This window comes from Alosa alosa, chromosome 22 (genome assembly GCF_017589495.1).
Source record: "Alosa alosa isolate M-15738 ecotype Scorff River chromosome 22, AALO_Geno_1.1, whole genome shotgun sequence".
Lineage (NCBI taxonomy): Eukaryota > Metazoa > Chordata > Actinopteri > Clupeiformes > Clupeidae > Alosa > Alosa alosa.
The window spans coordinates 7308494-7333792 of NC_063210.1; the positions used below are offsets into that span (position 1 = coordinate 7308494).

A 25299-nucleotide genomic window follows, 5' to 3' on the forward strand; every position below is an offset into this window, starting at 1 on the left:
AGACGCAGTGTTTAGTAAATAACCTCCAATGCTTATAGGCGACGCTTCACTCGTCGACACAGAACATGTCCAGTCTCGCAGAAAAGTCCTTTAGAATACAGTCACCATCACAAGATATTAAATTATCTCTTCAGGAAAAGGCAGCTCGGCTATCTCAAAATTGTGTGTAAATTATTATTGATAAACAAGTATTTTTATGGATCTAATATAATCTCATAAACAGACAACTTGATATGTTTCTGCCATTATGATGTCTCAGCAGAATCAAAATGATTCCCATGGCAATTCTCAGATGGTGGAATGACCTGATTGTAATAATTAGGCCATGTCGGCCTACTGAGTTGCATTTCTAAAAAGATCTAGGACACACTTACGAGATCCAAAGGCATCTTTCATATGACTGTAAAATCAACTACATTGTCTATGATCAACCGTCCCTAATAAAAAAAACTTTTGAAATAGGTTGTACTTCGTGAGTGTGTGTAGTCTCGATTACAACCCATTACTTTCACTACGAAACATCGTTAATTTAAAGGCATGTGTTAACATAATTAGTTAAAAACGTCTAACTCTCACATTTCGGACTGCCCTGTAACAGCAGTTCTTTTTAACTACCCACAACAGTCAGTGAGGGAGGTGGATGCTACGTATACTTCCTGCATGCATACGCCATCAGCTTTGTACTCTGCGGTGAGGTAGGAATTGTTGGGAGAAAGGGCGATTTGTTTAAGTAAATTAGCCGGCCAATTCACTGCATGGACGGACGAATCGGCCACAAGTACTTTCTATTAGTAGAATACGGATTAATTAAAATTATTTGAGGAACAGATAATTTAACGGGGAGCACGACATGAATAATCCCGACGATGTCATCCAGATAACTTTTTTCATCGTTTCTTGTTCGCTAGCTTGAAGTAGGCTAAGCTAATTATCGGAAAAGTTTAATGTGATTAGCTAGCTAGCTACCTGCACACCTTCACGATCAATCAAATGATTCCCTGCTGATGAGGCATTTTGCTGCGGAGTCTTTTTCAGTTTTTCACTGGGTGTAATCGACCGTGGGACTCAAAATGAAGAAACAGTTCAATCGGATGAAACAACTGGCCAACCAAACAGTTGGAAGGCAAGTATACTTTTCTTAAATTGCACCGCTAACATAACAATAACGTTAGCCCGACAGGTAGCTAAAGATAGCAATTGTTGATCTTGTATGTTGTGAATTTAGCGACATTGAATTGATTTTGTTTTAATCTCGATACACGTTATCTACTTGCTGAGTTTTTTTTGGTAAGGTTAGCTAACTTGCAAGGATAACCAGCTGTTGATAACGAACTCTGGTTAACTTCATTGGTAACATCAGCAATTTGTACATTCTTTGTCTAATGCTAGTCATATTAGCTGACTAGTTATTGTCTATGTTTTCTGCTCATAACATGGAGAATTACTCGTTTTAACCACCAACATCGACGGTGGTGGCGGCCAACGTTATTCACATACTTCTAGTTAGTGATGCCTCACTAGTTTGGACATGCATGCAATTTAATATTGTTGCAGCATAATTTTGACAGCTGTTTGAGCAGTTTACTGTGATCATAGGTGATGTGATGTGTGCTGCTGCTGATCCCTTACTAGCCATTACCATTCCTGTAATTCATCGCAGATAATTCTCTACTCAAAACTAGTATCCTGATTTCAGGCTTTCTCAACATTTGAGCATTGAATTTCTTGACTTACTCCTGACATTTTTACGAAAGATATCATCAGGTGTTTTGTACATTAGTGACATTTCTTTGAACACAGAGCTGTTTCTTTTGACAATTTTGTTGCTGCGTAAGTTTTCAGATGGTGTCCGTGTCACCAAAAGCAAAAGGTTTGACAGTCGTGGGTTGGCTTTCAGTGGCCTTAGGAACTGCCCAGATAAGACATCAATGGCTCCCTTGATTTGCCAGCCCTTTCAGCCGTTGCTGACTTCCACCCCCAAGATAATGTCCTCTGTGTCTTAATGAATGCTAAGTGCTTTTCATCAATTGTAGAACCCTAGCCTACATTAGAAACCCAGTGAGGCAAATTTGAGCCTCTGGTGCTGTTATTGTAAGGTCACTGAAACACACCCCAGTGAATGCAGTCAAACTGGACCTTGAATAATTTATTTGTTAGCCTCCATAAGTGTATCCACAGAGATAATTTTGTTCAGCTATACATTGCTGGGCAGACATTGCTGTTGATGCATCCCTCTGGGATTAGCACACTGTTTATGATGAGGAGAAGCTATGGGTGAAGTCCATTGTAGTAGTTTGAGGATATGGTGACTGTGTGAGTAAGAATGATGTAGGTGCTTTGTGTGTTGTCATGGGTGAGGCAGGAGCAGGGTGTTCTCTAATTCTGGATGGTGTAGTTTTCTTTCCTGATGATTTCATAGGTGAATCATGGACTGAGAAGTGCCAGAAGTTACCTGCCATTTGTTGTGAGAGACAGAATTCCAGTCTGGTACATGGCTGCTCTAAGGCTATGACTAATTAGTTTCACCTCAGCTATTTTATATGACAGGTGAAGCATTGGCTTGAATATGTGAAACACAAACAGTCTGGAAAGAGTCAGCGTGCCAAGTGGTCTAGATAGTATCTGGAATTATAAATAGAGTTCCTATTCCACCAACTACTGAAGGCTGATGTTTGGATGTCTGTTTCTCAGATGTAAATAAGTGATAATGCACAGCCATTACACTAAAATATGTTGAGTACAGCACTACATCAGTAGCACTAAGTCAATATCTTTCAAGTGAAGTGAGTTTCTGAAGTAGCTGTGCCCATTTTGTCACGGTTTTTCAAGAAATGTAAAATCTTGAAAGCTCCAACTGAATGGCCTCCCTGAGCTTGCAGCCTTGGCTGGGTTTTGGTGCAGAGAGGCATCACTGGAATTCTCATCATTTCCTTTATGTATTTTACTAACCGTAAATCAGAGACTTGTGATGCAGAAAGCAGACCTGAGTGTCCAGGGGCAGAGAGAAGCTGCAGGGAGGAGATGGGTTTGGACTGTGTGTGTGTGTGGGGGGGGTAGACCGGACGTAGGCCTCAGCTGGTCTCTGAGTTCCTGTGATTGTAAAGTGACAGAACACTGTGTTCAGCATGCAGCTCCTCAAAGGAAATCTCTCCTCATTCGCCTTTTTAAACAGGAAATGGTTCTGGCTGAGGAAGTTTGATTTCTAGGAATTAGCCTAAATCAGTGATAAGGTAGAAAAGTGGGCTCCCTCCGGAGCATGCTATGTTTGGTGATTTTATTTTTCTCTCTTGTGCATGGATGCATTCACTTCTGACATTGGATGTGGGCGAAATGTTCTGAAAACAACCTGGGAAGATGTTAGAGCTTGTAAACTTTTTTTTATAAACCTACTCTCTCCCTTCTTGGTTTAGCTTTTTAGTTTCCAGAAGAAAGTGTTGGGACATGTCTGTGTAGGCTAAAGACTGCTTCAGTGAAAACTTTCAGGTGAAAGGATGGAATAGGCTTGAGCCCATTTTGTTCCTTATTAGCGGCCATTCTGCATGGCGTTATGCTGCTGTTGAAATGGTGTGTCCACTCTGGTTCATTTCTCTTCCAGAATGAAGAGTAGGCTTCACAGCTCTGGTATTTTCTCAGCATTCGTCGTTTAACCTGAGGATATTTCATTACGCAACAACTCCAAACCAACAGAGCGATGGAATGGGTCATGGGCTGTTTAGAGAAAGATGTTTGCGGATATCGCAACCAAAATGACATCAACAAATTTATGGAGAGTATTGAATTTTTCAATTTGGTAGACTGCAGCGTCCCTTGCTGCTTGAGATAGGACCCGGAGGGCCACAGTTGTCATTGTCATCTGATCTGCGCTATCAGAGGTGCTTATCAAAAACAAGTCAACAAACAGATTGATCCTTCTCAAGCTTTCAGAGGAAAAGGTTGCTATGGGCACAGCTGTTTATCGTGTGTGTGTGTGCGCTTCTTAGTGTTGTGTTGGAGTGTTTTGATGTTGCCTAGTACCATCGTAAAGGAAATGCATGGTAAAAGCCTTTGACTTTTAACCTTGTAGTTGGATGGGTTGATCAATATTTTGTACTTTAATATGAAAGGATGGCATGGTCCATCAAGCTTGTGCCAGTCAGGTCCAGAGCCTTTTGTGAACAACCTAGTTCAGCACATTTTCATCCAGGCTTACAGTGCAGTCAGTGGCCACGTGGTTGTTTCACACTGTGATGCGGGAAACAACCTAACAACCGGCGTCATGAAATCGGGCCATTGAAATCTGTATGGGCTGATTGGCTCTTCTCAAGGGCCAGGCAAACCACAGCCATTTGCGAGGAGTGCCATTGTAGCCTGCACGCTGCCAACAGTGCCATGCACTGCAGGCTCTCACTCTAGCCTCTCCCCACAGCACATGTGACCTCACCAGCTTGGCCTAGGCCTGGTTCCAGAAAGAACTGGAAAGAGAGAAAAAAAAAAAGCTTTTGAATTCTCTCTGGACTTGGTTGAAACTTCTGTCTTTTTCCTTTACCCCCCCTCCCCCTTCTCTCTCTCTCTCTCTCTCTCTCTCTCTCTCTCTCTCTCTCTCTCTCTCCATTCTTGCTCTCCCCTTCTCTCTCTCCCTTCTCTCCTTGTGTTAATTGAAAGCAGCTGTCACAAGGTTACTACAGTGCAGGGAGCTTTGGTTTTGGCAGTGGCGGGACAGAGGAACATGGCAGACAGTGAGAGGGATTGGTGGTAGAAGGCTATGGGAGAGGATCGCCAGTCTAAAGATGTCCTGTGATTTAATGATCTCATAATTTGCTGTCGTAGGACTGAGGGAACCCATCTGCTCGAAATGAGATTTTGTTTTTTTGCTCACCAGTAGAGCATAGTGTTACCCTCTGTTATACGTTTGTCTTAGAAGTTTGTTTTATGAAATAGTGGATCAATTACAATACAGGCAATTATAATATGAACGACTTAATAATCACTTTCACCTTTATTACTCACAGCCCCCAAAGATACAGCTGTGAAATAAATGCAAGCCTTAACTTATTTAGCATCCACCGGCAGGAGCAGGCCATTGCTAATGAGTAGCCTATTTAGTATGTAGCTGTATAGTTGGCCTGATTTGATTACCCATGGTATGAATCACTGCAGGCTTACAGTGAAGAGAAACATGATGAGCCGTTTGCGTTTTGCTTCTTCAGGAATCCATTTACGGGAGACTCATGCTCCACCCCATTCCCATGAACCGTGAGACACCAACCAGGGCACCAACCACACTGTTGCCACAATAGTAAACAGTAGTGAAAGGAGTGGTGGAAGTTTGCATAATTTGATAAGTAATATTGTAAAGAAGCAGGCTTCTGTTTTTATTGCCATGATAAATGCAAGGGTATGGAACTAAGCTGAGGAGGTAGCGGTGCTTTGCCAAGTTACAGGAATACTTAGAGAAAAAGGAAGTACAGAACTAAATTGGGGTTTCGAGAGCTGTTGCCTCACTGATTAACATGCAGATGCATAATGCAAAGACAGGCTTTAACAGTTACCAGGGAATGGCAAGAAAAAACATCATTTTAGATATCAGACACTAGATAGCAGGCACTCATTTCATACCTAAAATTGCTAAATGTGGCGATGCAGTTGTGTGGGATGGCACATACTGAAGATAAGGCGCCGATGTCAGGGCATAATAAGCTAAGCTGATTACTGTGTGCCCAGTGTTAGCTCCACAGTAACAACTCTGAGGCATAGGTGTTGATGATGATGATGATGATGATGATGATGATGATAAGCCCTGTGAACTAAGCCTGTGTTTCCCACTTGCGAGGGTTTTTTTGAGAACCTAATCGGGAATGCCTGTCCAAGGCTGGCGTTGTGTTGGTTTGCTATTAATAGGGGCTGAGCTGTGTGGACGCAGGGCTGGCCCTGAGAGTGGATGGGTGGTGCACGCGGAGCTGTGGGAATAGGGGTGGGTCCATGGCTCTGGCCCACAGACAGCTGTTCAGCTAGACAGTCTAGTCTGGTCAGCTGTCAGATGGCCCTCGAGCAATGTCTGATGCACTCTTGCAGCGCTGCGCTAGGCTTCACGCTGTACTTGTATAAGGCCTATCTCAGTTGAGAGTTCCAGAGTGCTGTAATGCTTGCTTTTGTCTTGCATAATGAAAAGCCAACTATATGCAGCTGGGGTGCAATTCCTCTGTTGTTTTTCATGAGCTGATATGCTATTGGTGAAAAAGTTGAATGTTTATCAGGTCTGATTTATCAAAATAAACATTCGCAGATACAGATTATCGCAGGGCACACGTGCATGATGGGTAAATAACTGGAACAATGAATTACAGTAGACGTGTAGTCCTTTATATGTTTGTTCATTCAATATATGTAAATACTGTAGCCCAAATCTTATCTATTGTTATTTGAATTTGTCTTCATGGAAACAAAACTGATTGGGCTGGGTTGTCTCTAGAATAACAGTAAAACAACAAGAATGCTGCGCTGTCAATGTTAGAATGTTCCTTTGAATAGAGCCTTACCAATCTGCCCTATCCATCTAACCGCTTATTGTTGTTCTTCGTCTACAGGGCTGAGAAAACAGAAGTTCTAAGTGATGACCTTTTACAGGTGAGAATTTATCTTTGTGGTGGTCTGCTGGTGCGTCAATAGTGTCCCATGTTACAAGGCCAAAACCTCATCATAACTTTTATCAGTATGTTTTGCATTGTGCCTGAACTATTTGTATGTGTACTGTTTGCCCAAGGAAAAGCCTACTGAGAGATCTCACCCCAAACTGCAGCTGCTATTGAGTGATTGTGTGTTGAGGCATTGCTAAATGACATTAGCAAGAGTCAGGGCTGATTTATGTTCCGACCAGGCCACTAGTAAATGTGTACCGGGTCAATGGAACTTTAATCCGGGTTGAGTACAACGGTGGGAACCATATGAGTCATCGTACTTTAGCAGGTGGAGCCTGACTTCACGCTGCTAAGCAAACGCATTCCAAACGCCTTATTTAGATCGCCCAAGAATGTGTCAAGTTGCATGAATGAAGTGTTAAACAAACAACCCGAGGTGTTGCATCTGCCTTTGCTGCGTTACTTATTAAGCACTACACCACACAGGCCAGGATTCTGGTGTTCATGACAGAGATGGGTGAGGGTGCAGGGGCTGAACTTCTACTTTCACCAAGACCAAGACTTAGCATCCTTATTCTTTTCAGGGTTTCCGCAGGGCCTTGAAAAGTCTAAAATGTAGTAATACGAGTTCTACTCCTTAAAAAGTCTTCAAAGATTACGCGTTTTTTTACGTTTCCCTAGGAATGTTGTGTTTAATGCTCAATTCACACTACTTCTACAGTGCTCATTCAACTTATTTTGGTAGCATAGATTCTAGTTTGGTGTCGTAGTTCTTTCTCTCAAAGGTTCAGATGTATCACAATGTAATAAAACTACAAATGAGCTCAATGTGGAAAAGATAACTGATACAAATTTTGCAACCTACATAACCTTTTATAATTCCTAATACTGATTATTTTCTATTATCCTAATTATTAGTGGTGGGGGGTCACTGCCATTGTATGTTATATTGTTATAACACAATATTTCTTGTAGCTTGTCTGTATGGACAAGTGTGGAGGCCACTCCTTGGGAAGACACACTGACGGAAGGTATACTGTATGTCACAGTGGATGAAATAAAATGCATGTAATATATAGCTGGGGTTTGTATGGGAGAGTGTTGACATTAAGAGAGTGGAAATGACTACAAGCCAACGTCAATCCACAGCCTCTGACGTGTCAGATGTGCAGAGGTAGCTGTCTGGCTCACTGCGCTCTAAGTCCTTGTGATGGGTTATGTGGTAGCTGCTCTCCCCCCTTTGAGACACACATCTTTCAGGAACATCTTCTGATGTGGCACACGGAGTTATTTTGACACAGCCCGAAGCTCTTCAAGGCTTTGGGGGATGGGTCTGGTTGCGTTGATGGACTTTTTTGTAGATCACAATAGAGTTCTATCAGCCCCAGTTATACGCAGTTATTCCCAGTTCTTTTCTCCAGAGGGGCCCACACGCATGCACTGTGACACTCATGGGGCTCATAGTATGTTCTGTTGACAAAACTGCCTTATCAAAACACGCGGGCCAAACGAGAAATGGAAATGATAAATGTGCTCCAGCAAATTATTGTCTGCGATCTCTGATTAGATTTCACGTCCCCAATCTCTAGGGTCTTGTGACAGACCAAGATCTACACCCATTTTGAACCGAGTCCAGGCAGCAGTTCTACTGCAGTGGTTCTCACAAGACCACATGCTTGTCTGGACATGTTCACCTTCACCCTTAGCTTAGTTTGAGCCTCACTCTCATCACAGCAGTGGGGTTTCCCAGCTCAAAAACAGTAGGACAGGGTGTCGATCTGCTCCAGAATCATTGGCCTCCCTTTCACCTAAGCTGAGAATTGTTTTGTCTATGCACTGTCTGGCCAGTGATCTTTTGTTTTTGCTATGGGGTGAAACGAAAAAGGAAGCCCACCAATATCTCGCCATCCGAGCCAGTCCCCTCTAATCCAAACACGTCTCCCAGAACAGGATCTCCCTGAGCAGCAGAAGGGGTCAGTGGATTCCCCTTGTTCCAGTGCCAGGTACTGCTGCTGCCTGTCTGCTCCCATGCAGGAGAGGAGTGTGGGTGGGGGTGGGGGGTTGCCAGGATGGAATGCCCGTTTGACCCAGCTGCTGAGCGACGGGCCTGCTGGAGTGACGTAATGGAGGCCAAGAGGTGCGGAGACGCACTTATCTCCACTTCCAGCCTGTTGGAATTCCTGAACTATGGGGCTGTTTTTGGAACACAGATTTTTTTTTTTTTTTTATTCTTCCCTTTGTTTTTTTTTTTTTTTTGTTGGTTCAAAGCTCCTTTTGCGTGTTTGAACTCTCCACATAGCCCCCTCCAGGCCTGTTCAAAAGCACATTGACATGTTGCATTGACTTCTTGTCACGTTGTTTTTTCCCACATTGCACATGGGTGTTTTTCTGTTCGACTGCATTTTTTTCCAGTTTTGTCACACCGTACAGACACACCCTCCTTTCACCCTCCTTGTGCCTGTGTGCAGAAATGTTAAACGCTCTGACAGATGTGTTATAAAAGTAATTTGTCCTTGGGCTTATCATATAACTGATAGAGGTCTGGTTGGTTTCCTCAGCTTTGATATTTAAACATGCATGTGTGTATATCATAGAAATTCTAATACTAAACACAAGTGTCTTGAAAACCAAGAGAATTATATTGTAAAATATGTGAAGCATTTCCAGGTCGAGGCAAGGAGTCATGGCCTAATGTTCTTTAGTAGTGAAGTATGAGTCATAGGTCTTTAAAAAGCACATCCCTCAACATCTCTCCTTTGGGACGGTTGTTATCAATCAAACTTGAACGCACTCCACCCCTTAAATGACTTCCAAAACCATGCATAGTTGCCATCCAGGCTGCTAGGGTCAGCTCGTTTTTTGTTTTGGACCACAAGGTCTTTCAAAACAGGAAAGGCAGTGACACCTAGTTTTACTAGTTACTATGGAGAGGGAAACAAAGGCCTCATTTTCTGCTCATCCGTACATATGCACAAAGACAGCTCGAAGAATTCCTCCTCCACAGTGTCATGGGTCCTGCAGCAATTGCATAACAGGTCTCCAAATGTTTGTCTTGGTTATTTGGTCGACTGTTGATTCAACATTGTGAACAAGTCCCACTCAGTCAGGACTGAAAAATGATGACCGGCTTCGGAGTACTTTGGTGACATTGATTTTTCTCCCCCTCCCCTGTCTGTGCAGATCGAGCGACGTATGGAAATGGTGCGTGTGGTGTCCCACAACATGCACAAGAGGATGGTCTCGTGTTTACAGGGGCACATCGGCACTGACGGCGAAAAGAGACATGTACGTTACCCCTGTGTTCGGCCTCGAATGGCCTCTCATCTACACGTTCATCAATACCTTTTACCACAGAACAGCTGTGACAGTATATGCTCTGCATTCACTATAGCCTGGTTAGCATGCAGACCTTCTCAATTGGAATTGAGAGTGGGTCTGGTCCAGGTTCATTGGCTTACGACCTTCACCAGGGGCGTAACTAGCAGTGAAATTAAACTTAGATTTGTGCATTTAAACTCTTAGCAAATCATTTCAGAGGTGCGGCAACTAAAGTTTTAAATTCATTTGTTTACACAATTCCAAAGAAAAACACGTCCATGCCAGATTAGAGATTGTATTTATTTTAGGGACATTGGAAATGGGCTTCAATGGCCTCTTGGCCAGACGGACCTGCAGAGCAAATCCCAAATTTGCCGAAGGTTCGTATGGATATTCCCAGGCTACATTCACTATCAAGAGCAAACATAACCCTTTGATATGGGTCAGAAATTCAACGTCAGACTTATGCAAAACTATTAAGCACAAATGATGGCAGATGTTTAAGAGATGCATGCTAACTCCTTCTCCCTCTTTCTTCCTCACACAGAAAAAGCTCCCATTATTCGCCCTCTCACAGTCCATGCAGGATGGGGGTGGGCAGCTGGGGGAGGAGTCACTCATAGGGTGCGTCTAGTGCACTTACAAGGTTTCTTCTCCTTACACCCGGGCTGCACCGCTCGCGCAATTGAAGCATTACGTTCACCGAGCGTGGAGTGAATAAAGTGCTTCAGTTGCGGGGCCATGGTAGCCTGGCCAATGAATCATCAAAGTCGTCAGGCATTTGACGTCAGTCTAATTCTGTGTATGACTCATGTGTAGTGTAAAATTGCTCCAGTATGGAGACTTGATGGTTAATGGAGATAAAGTCCTCTTGATAGCACTGAATCATTACTATATGTGAAGGGTCAGCTGTAATGGTGTCTAATGTTTTTTTTTTTTCTTGTATGATTGTGTCCGAAGGAAAATGATGGAGGTCTGTGGGGATGCTGAGAACCGGTTAGCCTCAGAGCTAATGCAGCATGAGGTGCAAATTGAGAAGGATATTTTAGACCCTCTCAGTCAGTTAGCAGAGGTGAGGCATTCAGTTTTAGTGCCTACTGCACTTTCCCCTTTACAGCAACTCCTTTACAAATACAATCTCCTATTCTCATATTCCCATATCTGCCATGGTGAAGAAAAACTCAAAGCTGCATCTGCTTCCTCTCAGGTGGACATTCCCAACATCCTGAAGCAGAGGAAGCAGTTGGCCAAGCTGGTATTGGACTACGACTCAGCAAAAGCAAGGTAAGGCTTTTACAAATACGTACAAAAGGGCAATTCTGTGTCGTGCCACTGAATATACCCATATGCATGTCCATTGTATCATGGACAACAATTTTTGATGAAGAGTTAGACCAGATAGGCATTGTAATAGTAGGCCACCATTAGGCCAGCCAAAATGTAGAGGTGTAACCTGTTTGGTGGCATCCACAGTCCTGCAACGGATTAAAACTTGCACCCTTGGAGACCTGTTTGGTGTGGAGACTAAAGCCCATTAGTGCTGGCGTTCATCACTAGATCTCTCTTAAGGCACCAGGGAGTGAGGTTAGCTCACTGAACTGTTCTTTACCTGCTGGACACAGTTAAGGTCATGATACATGTGCCAAATTTTTGAACAGTGTTGCTGGGTAACCACATAACCGGTTCCATGTATTCTGATTGGATGTGCATGATAATTTGCCACCGATAGGCAATTAAAGTTCTCCAGAGAAAGAAAGTTGAAATGAATGAATGGGAACATGCTAGAACAACAACAGTCACAATGGGAACATGGCTCAGCAACATTGCTCTAAAAAGTTTGCATCATCAGTTTTAGACGGGCTAGAGCTAGAGACGGGTTGAGCTTCTCAACTAAATCATAGGTGGTCAACCATGGGCTGGTCAGAGCTATATATCCAAACCACAGTCATTATGCCTGTACTAGCAGGATTTTTTATTATTGTTATATCATCATATTCGCACTGTTACTTTACATTGCAAAATGTATAAAGCTACTGTTCTAATTACAGATGTCAGCAAACACCAAAAAGTATTAAATGCAATAAAATGTTATAGCTCATGGAAGCTGAGGTTGTACCTGTTTAAAAAATCCACAGACCACTGCAGTTGGCTATTCCTGTTCAGTCAAGGAAATGGAAGGGAACTGCCTGCTGTGCTATTTGAGCAGCCTCAGCAATAGTATCTGTACACTTGAATGCAGTAGTGAAACATACCTGAAATATTATCTTGTGTGCCACATTTTTTTCTTATCACACTGAATATGTGTAATCAGTCTTTAACTTGTCTAATTTTCAGGTGGTTGCAGGCAACCAAGTCAATAATCTCAGGAACAAACACTCAAGCGCTTACAGCCAAGGCTGATTCACTCAAAGAAGAGGTGGATGAAGCTATGAACAAAGTTGAGCAGTGCAAGGTATTATACTTTCCAGTGCATTTTACATCAAACTAAAACTACATACTTCGCCGTAGGAGATAGACAGTAAGCAAGTTTTAAAAATGGTGTCCTGGGGGGTATACTACTCTATATATTGACTAAAGCCGGAGGTGCATTCAAATTCGGTAAGCAGAGCAAAGTGTATGGTTATTACCTTGTTGCTTGCCATTTTGTTTACAGTTTAAAACAAACAATTTACCATTTTTTGCTTGTTCAGAGTTAAAAGTTCAAAGATAAAAGTTTGCCAGGAACATTTGCCATTGTGTGTCACCAAACGCACTTCAGGCTTTATGCTTCACATACTACTAATTTCACTTGGTTTAAAGGGGTTAGTGTATATACCCCCTTGGTCATTGAACAAGAGTGCCTTAGGTTTTTCACGCAGGCTTGAAAAGTCACAATGTAAAGAAGCCAACAGAATGATTGCCATTGTCCATATATGCTAAACTATGAAATGCAGAGCGGGTTGTCTGCTAACTTGTGGGCCATGCATTCAAGCCCAAGGGATACCAACTCCGACCATAAAACCATTTCATTCTTCCCGATGCACTCACAAGGCATCAGACGCTGTGATATGGTCGTTTGCATGCTCTGCGTTCATGTGTGACCGAGTGCTGAGCTTCCCCTGTGTCTTCGTCTGACGGCGACCACCGCATAAAGTGGAAACTTGCCGTCAGCAGAGCACACGTCTTCAGCATCGCTCTCCATTGTGTTTGCGTGTTGCGTCATTTATCTGCAAGCAGCAGCATTGAATACAGGAAGTCCAGGGCCCAACTTTTCATTAGCAAGCACTTTTCCCCGAGCCCAGCTGGGAGTTGTTGACCAGACAATGAAAGATTAATGAGTTACGAGGGGAAACCTAATGGACGTAAAGTGTGCCAAAGACTAAGTCGTTTACCAGAAATCTTGTGCATCTTGTGTGCCAGTGGGTTGAGTTGCAATTCATTATTGGAGTGGTGTGAGTACTAAAGTAAGTGGGTGTGAAAATGTTAGCTTCCCAGTCTGATTAAGTGGATTTTCAAAAACGGACTTTATAGTGTTTAATACATTGGCAGGTTGAGATGCAGATTCCTATTTGAACATCACTGAATCCTTACAGAGGTGTGTTAAGTATGTTTCCTTTTTACATTCTCAGGACCAACTTGCTGCAGATATGTACAACTTCTCTTCAAAGGAGGGAGATTATGCGCGATATTATGTGTTGGTAAGTGATTTGAAGTATGTGTGGGTGTACTTGCCAGCATTAATCACTGGATCTAGAAGAGTTTGAATGGGAAATCAGTTAATGGTCTTGCAGCCATATGCAGACCGAATTATTATTATTTTTTTTTTTCCCTTACTGTAAAGTTCTGTTTATTTTGCTTCTGGCTGCACACACTCCCTTTAATGGACCATGTGCTACAATGTGGGCTCTGTTTCCAGCTATTAGAAGCACAAGCAGATTACCACCGCAGATCACTTACCGTGCTTGAGAGTGTTCTGCCTACCATCCAAGCACAGCAAGGTAACTATTGGACTTGCAACTGCAATGTGTCTTGCACTACTCTGGTGTTTATAAATGTCACACTTGTGTGATGTCAGGAAGCTTTCATGCCACACCCCCTGACAAACAAGAAATTCTGAAAAAATATGTGTATTATAGATTGTTTTTTAAAGATGTCAGTTCAATTAGTTAGTGTTTCAATGCAAGTTTTAAAAAAAAAAAAAAAAAAAAAAAAAAGATTGCTAGTGTTTTGGTTTAAGCATAATGTAGATCCTGTACTGAATGGCCTTCTCGGCAAGATCCAGACTTTCCCCTGTCTTTTTGTATGTTTTTGTTTTTGCTTAGTGGCACATGTGTTTTGTGAGAAACAAACAGACCCACTCTTTCTCTCAGCATGTGGCCTATGAGTAATTTTTCCCACTTGCACACACCTGGTCACCCCACCCCTCCTTCACACGTGCTCTCACAGGCACACTCGACTCCACTCACACCTCACAGTCCAGCTGAGAAATTGGTGGAAATTGAAACCTCCTTTATCTCAAAACACTTCCAGCCCCCTAACCCAGATTCCATCCATGTTGTAATTATCAACAAGCATCAGGAAAGCAGAAGGAAATGTGTTTGTGCTATTTTATCAGTCTTGTAATATAAGGAGAGCTCATGGCAATCTACCCCCTCCCCTTTAGACTCCTGGACTGAGAAGCCAGCCTTTGGAACGGGCTTAGATGAGCACTTAAAGAGGAGTAACCGAGAAATCGCCCTACCCATGGAGGCTTGTGTGATGATGCTGCTGGAGACGGGCATGAAGGAGGAGGTACGTCAGAGAGAGAGGGAGGGAGAGCAGCAGAGGGCACAGGGCCAGATGGAAAGGTCAAGGGGTGACGCAGTCACTCTGTAAAACAGCAACAGCTTCATTCCATCTGGGCGATGGAACGTAAACCTCAAAGAAAACCTCAACCTCTTGTCAGACATACCGGTAGTGCAATCTAAAATTAGATTAAAAAAAAACCCAAAACAAACAGAAAATGTTGTTTCACTGCCAGGTAAGTTTACCAATTCATGCAATTGAGTTTGTTTTTATTACAACTTTCTTTAATTCCTTCATTTGTAGTATACTATTAAAAAAAAAGATGTTGGAAAAAAAGAAATATTCCACCTTTCTTTTCTAAAACAGTGTAGAAGTAGCCTCTGGGTAAAGTAGATTCTCTGGGGACCCTTCATTCACTTCCAGGGGGTGTAATCAGCAGTGAAATTACACTTAAAATGGCACATTAAACTCCTACCAGATCTTTTTGGAGGTATAACAACCAAATCTTTCTTGTAAACTAAGGTTTTAAATGCAGTTGTTCACTCCGCTCCAAAGAAAATACACGTCTGTGTTGTGTAACACTGATGCTATCAATGCAGCCATTGCTAGTGTTCAACAGCACTGCTATCGGATTCATCTGTCTATCATATAAAGCCTGTCTCATATCAGATAAGTAGTTGTGATTGGTTCCTGTTTTTTTTTGTGAAATGGAAATGGACTTTAATGGGAAGATAGCCAGACGGATCTGCAGAGGAAATTTAAATATGCTCACATATTAATCTGTCTCCCCAAAATAAGGAGCCCTACAACTGAAATACCAAAGCCATAAACATAATCTTTGGTAAATGATAATCCTGTTAACACATTGCCATTCTTGGTGTTTTGTACCACAGTACCCACTGTAATAAATCACCCCAGAGGGGTATTTCACAAAGGCAGAATTAAGACATCCAAGATTGTCTGGTCATCCTAGCTAAACTCGTTTCACTAACGCCAGTCCAAGATGAGTAGGAGCAACTATGTCAAGCCAGGTGTAAGTAATTCAGGATGTGTGCGCGTTCTCGTTTCTGCTCCAAAATGCCCACAGTTGGAATAAAAAAAGACGCGGAAAATAGCGTCATTCACACAAAGTGAACAGACGGTTTTGATAAAGACTAACAATGAAGTAAAGTTGTCCTTTTTGGAATGGGGAATCATGGCTATTTCTGTAAAACAGTGAGTAGGCGTGGTAGACCAACTGAATGCAAATTTACGTCTGCACCCACGTGTGAGTGCTTTCTTGTCTCGGCATGCAACGTCATTAAGAAAGCGCTTGCCTCTGCAAAGATGCACATAGTATAGGCCTACCTTAATATTATAGTTGAAAATACCCCCGAGAACTTGCCCCTCCACTTCCAATCAACTACAGTAGGCTATTCATCAAACGTCTATCAATAAAATAAGCAAACAAAGAGTACCTAGGCCTATGTTAATAATTATAAGGCTATCACAATTAAAATAATAACTATATGGTAGTAGGAAGACAATCTGTTTTGTTTTGCGAGCAAATACATTTAGCAAATAGTTTATAAATGGAATAAAGCTCCTTAAAAATTAGCACGGAGGTCTGATGTGAATGACAGCTAGCTGAACTAATAAGACGACATAATTACCATTAGAATTAACTTAGCTAGGTGCAGAGAATAAATCCCCATGGTAACTTATGTGCCATCTCTTTTGTGAAACCAAGTCAAGGCTAAATTCATCCAGGATAACCTAAAAATCCCATCTTAATCCCTTATCTACTGTAGGTTTTGTGAAATACCCCTCAGGGCCTCTTCCGGATCACTGCTGAGGCTTTGAAGTGTGTGTGTGTGTTTGTTTGTTTGTTTGTTTGTTTGTGTGTGTGTGTGTGTGTGTGTGTGTTTACAAACTCATTGTGATAAATTTCACCCCAGGGCCTCTTCCGGATTGCTGCTGGGGCTTCGAAGCTGAAGAAGTTGAAGGCTGCTCTGGACTGTTCCACATCTCAGCTGGAGGAGTTCTACTCCGATCCCCACGCTGTTGCTGGTACAGTCTCATTCTAATTTTTTATAAATTTTTTGCCATTTATAATCATAAAAAACTCATCAATGACATAACAGTTTTCCATGTCATCAGGTGCTTTGAAGTCCTACCTGAGAGAACTGCCAGAGCCACTAATGACCTATCAGCTGTATGATGAGTGGATCCAAGCATCCAAGTAATAATTGATTGATTAATAATCCAAGCCAAATGTAATGTAATGTAACTTAAACTGTTTACCATGTTGTAAGTCGCTTTGGCTAAAAATGCGTCAGCCAAATGTAATGTAATGTAATGTAATGTAAGGCCAGTGAAACTGGACAGGTCTGTTTACTTTGGGGGAAAGACCAACGGAATTCCTTCCTCTAATGCGAAGTTGTTTCTTTTGACAGTGTGTCTGATCCTGACAAAAGACTGCAAGCACTATGGGTGGTGTGTGATCAATTACCAAAGAACAACAAAGCTAACTTTAGGTGAGTCACACTGACATGCAATGCTTCTGCTGCAGTGAACAATGGCTTGAAATCAAGGATTAATCCAACATTGTCACCATTGACCTGAGAATATGTACATAGACATATTTAGACTAATTATGACCAATTTAGAAATATAAGATGTTGTTAACTTTGTAATGTCTGACTTTGCAGGTACCTGGTAAAGTTTCTTGCGAAGCTGGCTCAAGACAGTGAGATCAACAAGATGACCCCTAGCAACATAGCTATTGTCCTGGGACCCAATTTACTGTGGGCCAAAACTGAAGGGTGAAGACTGTCGCAGCCCCTCAGTCAACAATATCCTCTGTACACAGAATGCTGTGTTTTAACCAATCAACGCCCTCTATTTCCTCAGGAGTCTGGCAGAAATGGCTGCAGCGACTTCAGTCCATGTGGTGACCATCATTGAACCCATCATTCAGCATGCAGACTGGTTCTTCCCTGATGGTATGAACCCTGACCATAGGAATTTATGATTTAGTAACTCTAAACTACATGTTATAACTACAATAGCATCTCACACAAATATCATTGATTGAATGGACATTATTGTTTATTATTGCTTTTTTCCCCTCATTTTTATTGTTTATTTTATTAGGCTATTGATTGAATTGACATTGTTGTTTATTATTGCTATTCTCCTTATATTTGACCAACATTCTAATCTGTTCCCTGTTAAATTTTAAATATTATTGTTTTTGTATTTGTATGTCGCTTTGGACAAAAGCGTCTGCCAAATCCCATAACCATATATCTTGTGTCTTCCACAGAGGTGGACTTCAATGTATCAGGGATGTTTACTATGCCAACACCGATTACAAACCACGTCAACCACCTGACCACTCCAGACTACGACTGTGGCACCATAGAAAGGAAAAGGCCGAGTAGTATGGTGGGACCAGATTCAGATATTCCTCGCAGAGACAGGTAACTTTCCTCCAGTAAATACTAAATAATGGTTCCACAAGAACTTCTATAGCTCATCAGTGATGTCTAAATATCTGCAATAGTAATTTCCTAACTACTCAATTAAATAGGCTTTTTTTCTCTACTAATATAATCAAGTAATGTCTAATTATGCCAAATTATACCTTTGGTTGAAAGTATGTCATCCATAATTTCATATGGGATGTTGGTGGCAAGCTTGTGCCATGTCCTAGTTGGAGCCTTGAGTTTTCTCATTTAGTTCATTTTACTGTACACTATAAAACGCATAGCTTCAAAACATCACAAATGTTTTGAACCTCTAGCTGAAATCTGCAAGCCAAAGAAACAGCAAATGGTGCATTGCACCTTTAATGGAAGGAACTATAGATAATATAATTCGGCCAACTCTGCCAAAATGCAAAGGGAAAAATAACGTGTCCAAGAATGGGGCCCTTGAAGGGCATAAGAATGGTGTATGGAGAACTGCTGAGCACATCTTTCCCCTCACAAATGGCATACCGAGTCCCCTGAGATTTGCAAGGGAACACATGGGAACGCACTTATGTGTGACTATACTCAAGGTTTCCAGCTTGGACAAGGGCTTGGGGATTCTCTCAAACCAATCCAATAAAAGCACTTTCTGTGGGTGTGGTGTATGCTGTCTTTGTTGGAGGATGGTGTTTGGGGGCTGTTCTTTGGTGATTACTTATATTATTTTAAGCTTGGCGCTGGGTCTGTGTTCACTGTCCACTCTCTCTGTGCTGTAGTGCCGCTAACAAATTACTGGACCACATTCCGCGTAGAGGCAATACTCTAACTAGAAAGCAGCACGCTTCGCCTGCCTTCCAGCCCCCTCTGCCTCCAGTGGAGGTGGCGGGGGCTGCGGTGGGGCAGCCTGCCGCCGAGCTCCAACCCCAACTGCCTGTGCCGGGGGGGCAGGGCTTGGAGGCCTGCCAGCCTAGCTTGGCGCTGGGGATAGCTGCCCTGGCGGCCGCGCAGCAGCTTCTAGTCCAGCCCTGTGAAGAGAGCAGGTAAGAGCCACTCGGGGCTCCTCCGACTCTGCCACTCCGTTCGGCTGAGGCAGAGATGTGTGCATGGTCAGTGTTCTTTCTTACAAGGAAGTTGCTTAGCAACAGGCATCTGGTATATGTCACCCAGATGTGACCAAACAGATTGTTAAGCTGCATTGTGCGCACTGAATGAACTGTAATTGGACTATTCAACAAGCATTTAGTTTTAATTTGACGGATACACAGATAAAGGTTTGTGTCAAAAGTATTTCAGACTCAAGTCAACACTGTAATACATACAGTGGCTGAACTTTAGATTATAATATTTTACCTCTCACCCAATTAACTTGAGATAATAAATCTGTGTTTGGTACTGAGTTTGAAACACTAACATGGTCAGAAGTACTCTGGACACTAAACTTTTCTTAAAACACTCCCTGTAGAGAGCAAGCAGTACAGGCAGATCACAATGCAGCCCACCTCTTTTGGGGTTGGTTCAATAGAGCTATGCCCTTTGAGTGCCAGCCTTTGTTACACGGATCTCTAGACGCCTCTGTGCTCGTGCTAAAATGCACGACTCAGCCTTGTGGGCAGAAAACAATCCAATATATTGGGCCCTTTATCTACGCTCAGTGCATTTCTACAGAACAGTTTCAGCATGTGTGCTCAGGGGTGCTCAGATGAGAGAAAGGTGAAGGAGGTTAATTTCACGGTTTAGCGGGTGCTTTGCATGGAGCCTGCCCTTGACCATGACCTCTTGTATTTAAGGTAAAAAGCTCAGTGTTGACTTTCTCTGGCCTCTCCGGCTCCAGCTCCAAGTCTAGGGAGTCTGCGTCCACACCCCCACCCCAGAGGAACGGCTCTGCAGGATCAGGCCAGCTGAACGTGGGGGGCCCCTGTGGCGGGAACCACAGGCCCCAGTCCTCATTTGACACGCAGAGGTAAGGGCCAGTGAGAACTGTACCTATGAGATCAGTGAGAGAACCACAAAGTGCTCTTCAAGATGGAATCTAGAATCGGGATGCAATTATTTTTCATGTTCTAAATTCTGTTCATTTACTTTTTCATTTCCTAGGCACCAAAAAGCCAGCCCCTGCCCCTCCGAAACCAGCCATCCCCCCTCCAGGTCAACCGGGCCCTCAGCCAGGCCAGCATCCCGCCCCAGGCACCCCTCAGTCCCTCCCCCACACAGGAAGACCTCTCTCCAGCCACTCTCCCACAGCGCAGACCTCCACTCTAGCGGTCACCCAAGCTGGCACGACACCTCGCCGTCACTCCGGCAACCAGCCACCCATCCAGGCGCCCAACCACCCACCTCCACAGCCACCCACCACGCAGGGCACTCCTCCGCCTCAGGGCCTGACAGAGCCTGGGGCAGACCCCTCCCCGCCCAGCACTCCAACCCCACCCAACACCCCTCCACCGATCACAACTCCCCAGGATGGTGCCGGAACCCCCATCTTTTCACCGTACCCAACAGGTTCTCTGCCCCGGCAGCGGCCTGTGCCAAGGCCACGGAACCGGCCTAGTGTCCCTCCTCCGCCACAGCCTCCCACCTCAGGGGCAGGCACAGACACCAACGGCATCTGTGGCTCTGCTTACAAAATGATGGGTAAGTCCTACGCTCTTAAGTGGATATATCAGTAGATAGAGTGAGGCCAAGAATATTAGGTAATTATAATGTAGAGTAGGTAATTATAATGTACAGTGGGGTATTAAGCTTCGAGTTCAGATGGGGTTGATCTTAAAGATGCAGGTGCTTAACCACACGTTTGAGTTGTGTTGGGGTACCAGTAATGTAAAATGAATTGTTTCTGGCCTGGCTCTGGAACATACTCTACTGAGAGCTTGACAAAATCAACTTGAATTTATTGAGTGTTTTTATTTATCTATCTATCTATCTATCTGTTGATAATAATGACTAACAGCAATGTATGATGACACATTCACAGGTTGAAGAGATTTCAGTGGCAGAGGTTTGTGTTTATAGGGATGATTTGACCCCCTTTATTTAACTACTCAAGCTCTGTTGCTCTACCATCATCATTATTACCATGCACACTCATACTACGTTTCTGTGGATTGTGAATTCTTCACTATTGCAAACATTTTATCATTCATAAGACATCCTCCAGCTTCATTTATTTACATTCTTGCATTATCAGTTTGTGTGTGGGCTTGCAAAATACATGAGAAAATGGTTATGGAAATTTGTGTAAAATATGTGTTGAAAACAGCCACTTCTACACTTAACCAAGCAGCAAAAAGTTAGGGGTGATCAATCTGAAATAATATTTGTGTCCTCCATTTAGAGCCTGTACAACATTTCATGTGGAAATCAACCTTTTTTTTTTTTCAATATTGGATCAAACATGGTTAACAGGAACCCCACAGATCAGATTTACTTTTCATGTTGGATTTAAGTTAGAGTATACAGAGATACCAGTTTTGTTATTTGTACTAGGCAGGTTCAATTTGATGTAGTGTACAGCCATATTTAAAATCCAATTGCGATGATTCCCTTTTGCCCGGAGTCCCCCACCAATCTACAACCCCGGGCCGTTTCCAAAAAAGTTGAAATCATGTTAACCCTATATTTAATTGAGAATAGTGCAAAGACAGTTGTTGAAACAGAGAAATGTTGCAAACAATTTGGGACAGGGCCATGTACTGTAATGCTTCACCTCTTCCTTTGAATGCAGCTTAGGATTGTTTGAATTGTTTAGGAACTGAGGAGACCAGTTGCTGGAGTTTTGAGGATGAAATGTCCCATTTTTGTGGGATATAGGATTTCAGCTGCTCGACAGTCTGGGGTCTTCGTAATGGTGTTTTCCGTTCCATGATTCACCCAATATGAAAGGGTCTGGACCGCAAGCAGACCATTTTACCACCTGGCCTCTTCTACTGTGGAGCCATACTGTTGTAATTTGTGCAGAATGAATTTTGGCACTGTTTTCCTGACATATTCAAGGTCTTTCCTGAGAAAGACTTTGTCTGGATGACAACATAATGTTCCTCAAAACCCATATTTGTCTGTCCAGATATGCAAAGCTGTCCATGCCATATGCCCCCCCATACCAGCATAGATGGCGGCTTTTGAACTGTGCACTAATAATAAACTGGATAGTCTCTCCTCTTAAGCCCAGAGGATGCAGCGTCCATGATTTCCAAAGAGTGTTCCAAATTTTGATTGGTCTTACCACAGGACAGTTTTCCACTTTGCCTCAGTCCATCTGAGATGAGCTTGGGCCCAGATAAGACGGCGGAATTTCTGGATCACTTCTGAATATGGTTTCTTCTCGGCATGGTAGAGTTTTAACCAGCATTTGTGGATGGATCATCAAATTGTTCATAGACGGTGGTTATCAAAAGTGTTCCTAAGCCCATAAAATGATTCTCACAGAAATGAATTTGTTTTTAATGTAGTAACGCAGCCATTCAATATTGTTTTTCATCCCTGTCCCATATTTACAAAGATTGAATATTTTAATGATATGTACTATGAGGAAATCCCCATGTTCTTTGCAATTTCACATTGAGGAGTTTTATTCTTATATTGTTGCATTATTGCCCGCGCAGGTTTACAAAAAGTGATGAGTCCTCTGCATCTTACTTCAGAGACTCTACCTCTCTGAAATGCTCTTTTTTATATCCAATCATGGTGCCATCAGTTGTGAAATGTCCTTATGTTTTTTTAGTTTTTTTTAGTGTAACACAAGATTTCTATCCTTTTTGAGGCAAGGCAAGTTTTATTTATATTGCCGATTTCATACACTGAACGGTAACCCAATGTGCTTAACATATCACGAAAAAAGGACACGTTAAAATAATTAAAACGAAACAAGGCAATAATAAAAAAAAAACATTGGGGCAGTTTGCAAGGAGGTACAATTATTTACATTTTACACAGCATTCCAACTTTTTTGGTAGGGTGGGACAAATTTATGAATGACTGACTGTTTTCTTATGATTGGGGTGGACAGAGATTACCTGAAGTGGTGACTGCTTCTTTTATTTGAAATAACTAAAGTGTTTTGCAACCTCACTCAACTGCCATGGTGTTTTATTTCTTACCAAATATCTTGACAAAATATTTAGAGGCATTTTAAGAGTAAGGCTGAACAAAATCTGCCACATTGGAGTTATGCACAATGTATAGATTATTGTTGATCTTCTAAAGCAAGATGTGGCAACTGAAATTATTGCTATACTGGAACTACCACCACACCACCAAAACAGTGCATTGGCGGGGGTCGCATGCTGCACAGCTTGAACATAAACTTCCTGTTAACACTTTGTAATGTTAATTCATACACAATGATACAACTGGTACAGAAAGCTGTTTATGTAAGTTTATCACTGCTTACTACAGACTATATTGCATGGTGTGATGTTTTGATGTAATTGAAAGGAATAGCTATTATGTTTAACCAATGTCATTCATACTGCCAACATTTGCATTTCCATAGACAAGATCAGGTTTCCTCACTTTAATCCCATGCCACAATGAAATGTCTCATTAAGGTGTCCATTTTTCTTTGCCTAGATTCGGGGATGGCATTCAAGGGGCTGAGCCGGGTTTACATCCCTGACCTGTCTGGGGAGCAGCAGCCTCCGGGCTGCCAGCCCAAAGACGGCGAACTCGACTCCGAGAGCACCGTCCTCTAAGAGGGATCCGCCTTTGTCCCCAACCCTTGGCATTCCCAGCACCCTACTCCTCTGCCTGGCCCAACGGTTTGGTAACCCACTGCTGCTCCCCCCTCTAGTTACCAAAGTGTATACCAACCTGCCAGCCTTCAGCTGCCAGCTGCTTTCCTCTTAAGTGCCCAAGCTTTAGACAATCAAACTCCCAGAGGCCAAGGAGTACTGTGCCAGAGGAGCTTCAATTCAAACTGAGCATCTTTACGATGTAAAGGTGCCAGGTGATGTTGATGGATTACATGACAGTTAAACAGTGCAACCGTACATGTTTTGAGATTTCTTAAGATATACGTAAATCCCACGAGAGTTATAAAAGCTAGGTGATGGGTGGACTTTTTGTAGAGAACATAAGAAAACAATATTTGTTTGAGGTATGAATGTGTGTATATGTTTTGATGTGTGGGGTTGAGTGTGAGGTTGTGTGTACATTTGTGATTGAAGTGCCCTTTGCTGACATGAGATGATTAAAGAGGAACGTTTAGCAGGACATAGAAGGGAGGTTTGGTTGAAACCCAAAACACCGCTTAAAAAACAAAAAAATGTAGCTGGTGACTGCAGGTTTCCGGTCCATTCATAGACTTAAACTGACCCTTTTTTACTGCTTTTGTATGAGAACTGTCTCCTATTTGCTTTATTTATTACCCATCAACACATTCCTGTGGCGAAAGGTTTTGTCTTTATTTTTTTTTTTTTAAGAAGCCTTATCAGTGCCTCCTTACATATACAGGGGCTAATTCTGTTCATTGGCTACAATGTGTATCAATGCCAAGATTAATTTCCTGCCTTTTCTTTCCCCCTGTTTTTATATTCATGGGGCATTACTGTGACTGGTCAAGTAAACTGAATGTGGTATGGCATACCAATTGCTCCTCGATCCAAGTACAAAAAACTCTAAAATATGTTACAGTCGCACTTATAGTCATGTCATAAGAGCGGTCTTACGGTTCCTGTGAAGGTCCAGGCAATATTATCAGAAATTCTGAAAAGACCTAGTAAAGTAAAGTGGTGAAGTTGTACTGAGAATTTATGGACCACAGAACTGTCATCTTTTACTTTTTATTCAGAACTTTTGCCGTCTTTGAGTATAAGGTCATTATCTTGTAAAGAAGCATGGATGGTACCTTTTCAGTGGCAAAACTGTGCTAAGTCAGTGACACCTGATGTCAATGTTGTACTTACTTTCCATTACTTAAAGTTTAAACCAGCTTTTCTGCTACCCTTGCTGCCTTATGCCTCAACACTAAGGAACCCTTTTTTAAACAAAAGTTTAGAGAATACACTACACTTATGAAACAGGAATTGTTGATGGTGCATTTGAAACTCTTATGTTAAATAATACAAGGGACTGGTGAGCTCTGAAATGAATCTGGAAAAAAAAAAGACTGCTTGGTAATACTCATTTTCAATAAAATGTTAAATGTTAACTTT

At 42.4% G+C, this 25299-nt stretch overlaps 1 protein-coding gene across 1 annotated transcript; it reads left to right on the forward strand.

Annotated features, from left to right (window-relative positions):
- Positions 1-46: 46 nt before the first annotated feature.
- arhgap17a (Rho GTPase activating protein 17a) lies at positions 47-25295 on the forward strand. The gene is given in 21 exon segments (XM_048232622.1): positions 47-1123; positions 6564-6603; positions 9795-9899; positions 10480-10556; positions 10893-11004; positions 11140-11216; positions 12267-12384; positions 13541-13609; positions 13828-13909; positions 14575-14702; positions 16634-16745; positions 16836-16917; positions 17132-17212; positions 17387-17500; positions 17589-17680; positions 18004-18160; positions 18928-19191; positions 19983-20058; positions 20060-20111; positions 20246-20782; positions 23717-25295. Coding segments are annotated over 21 exon segments (2550 nt in total). The 5' UTR covers positions 47-1070; the 3' UTR covers positions 23839-25295.
- Positions 25296-25299: the final 4 nt, after the last annotated feature.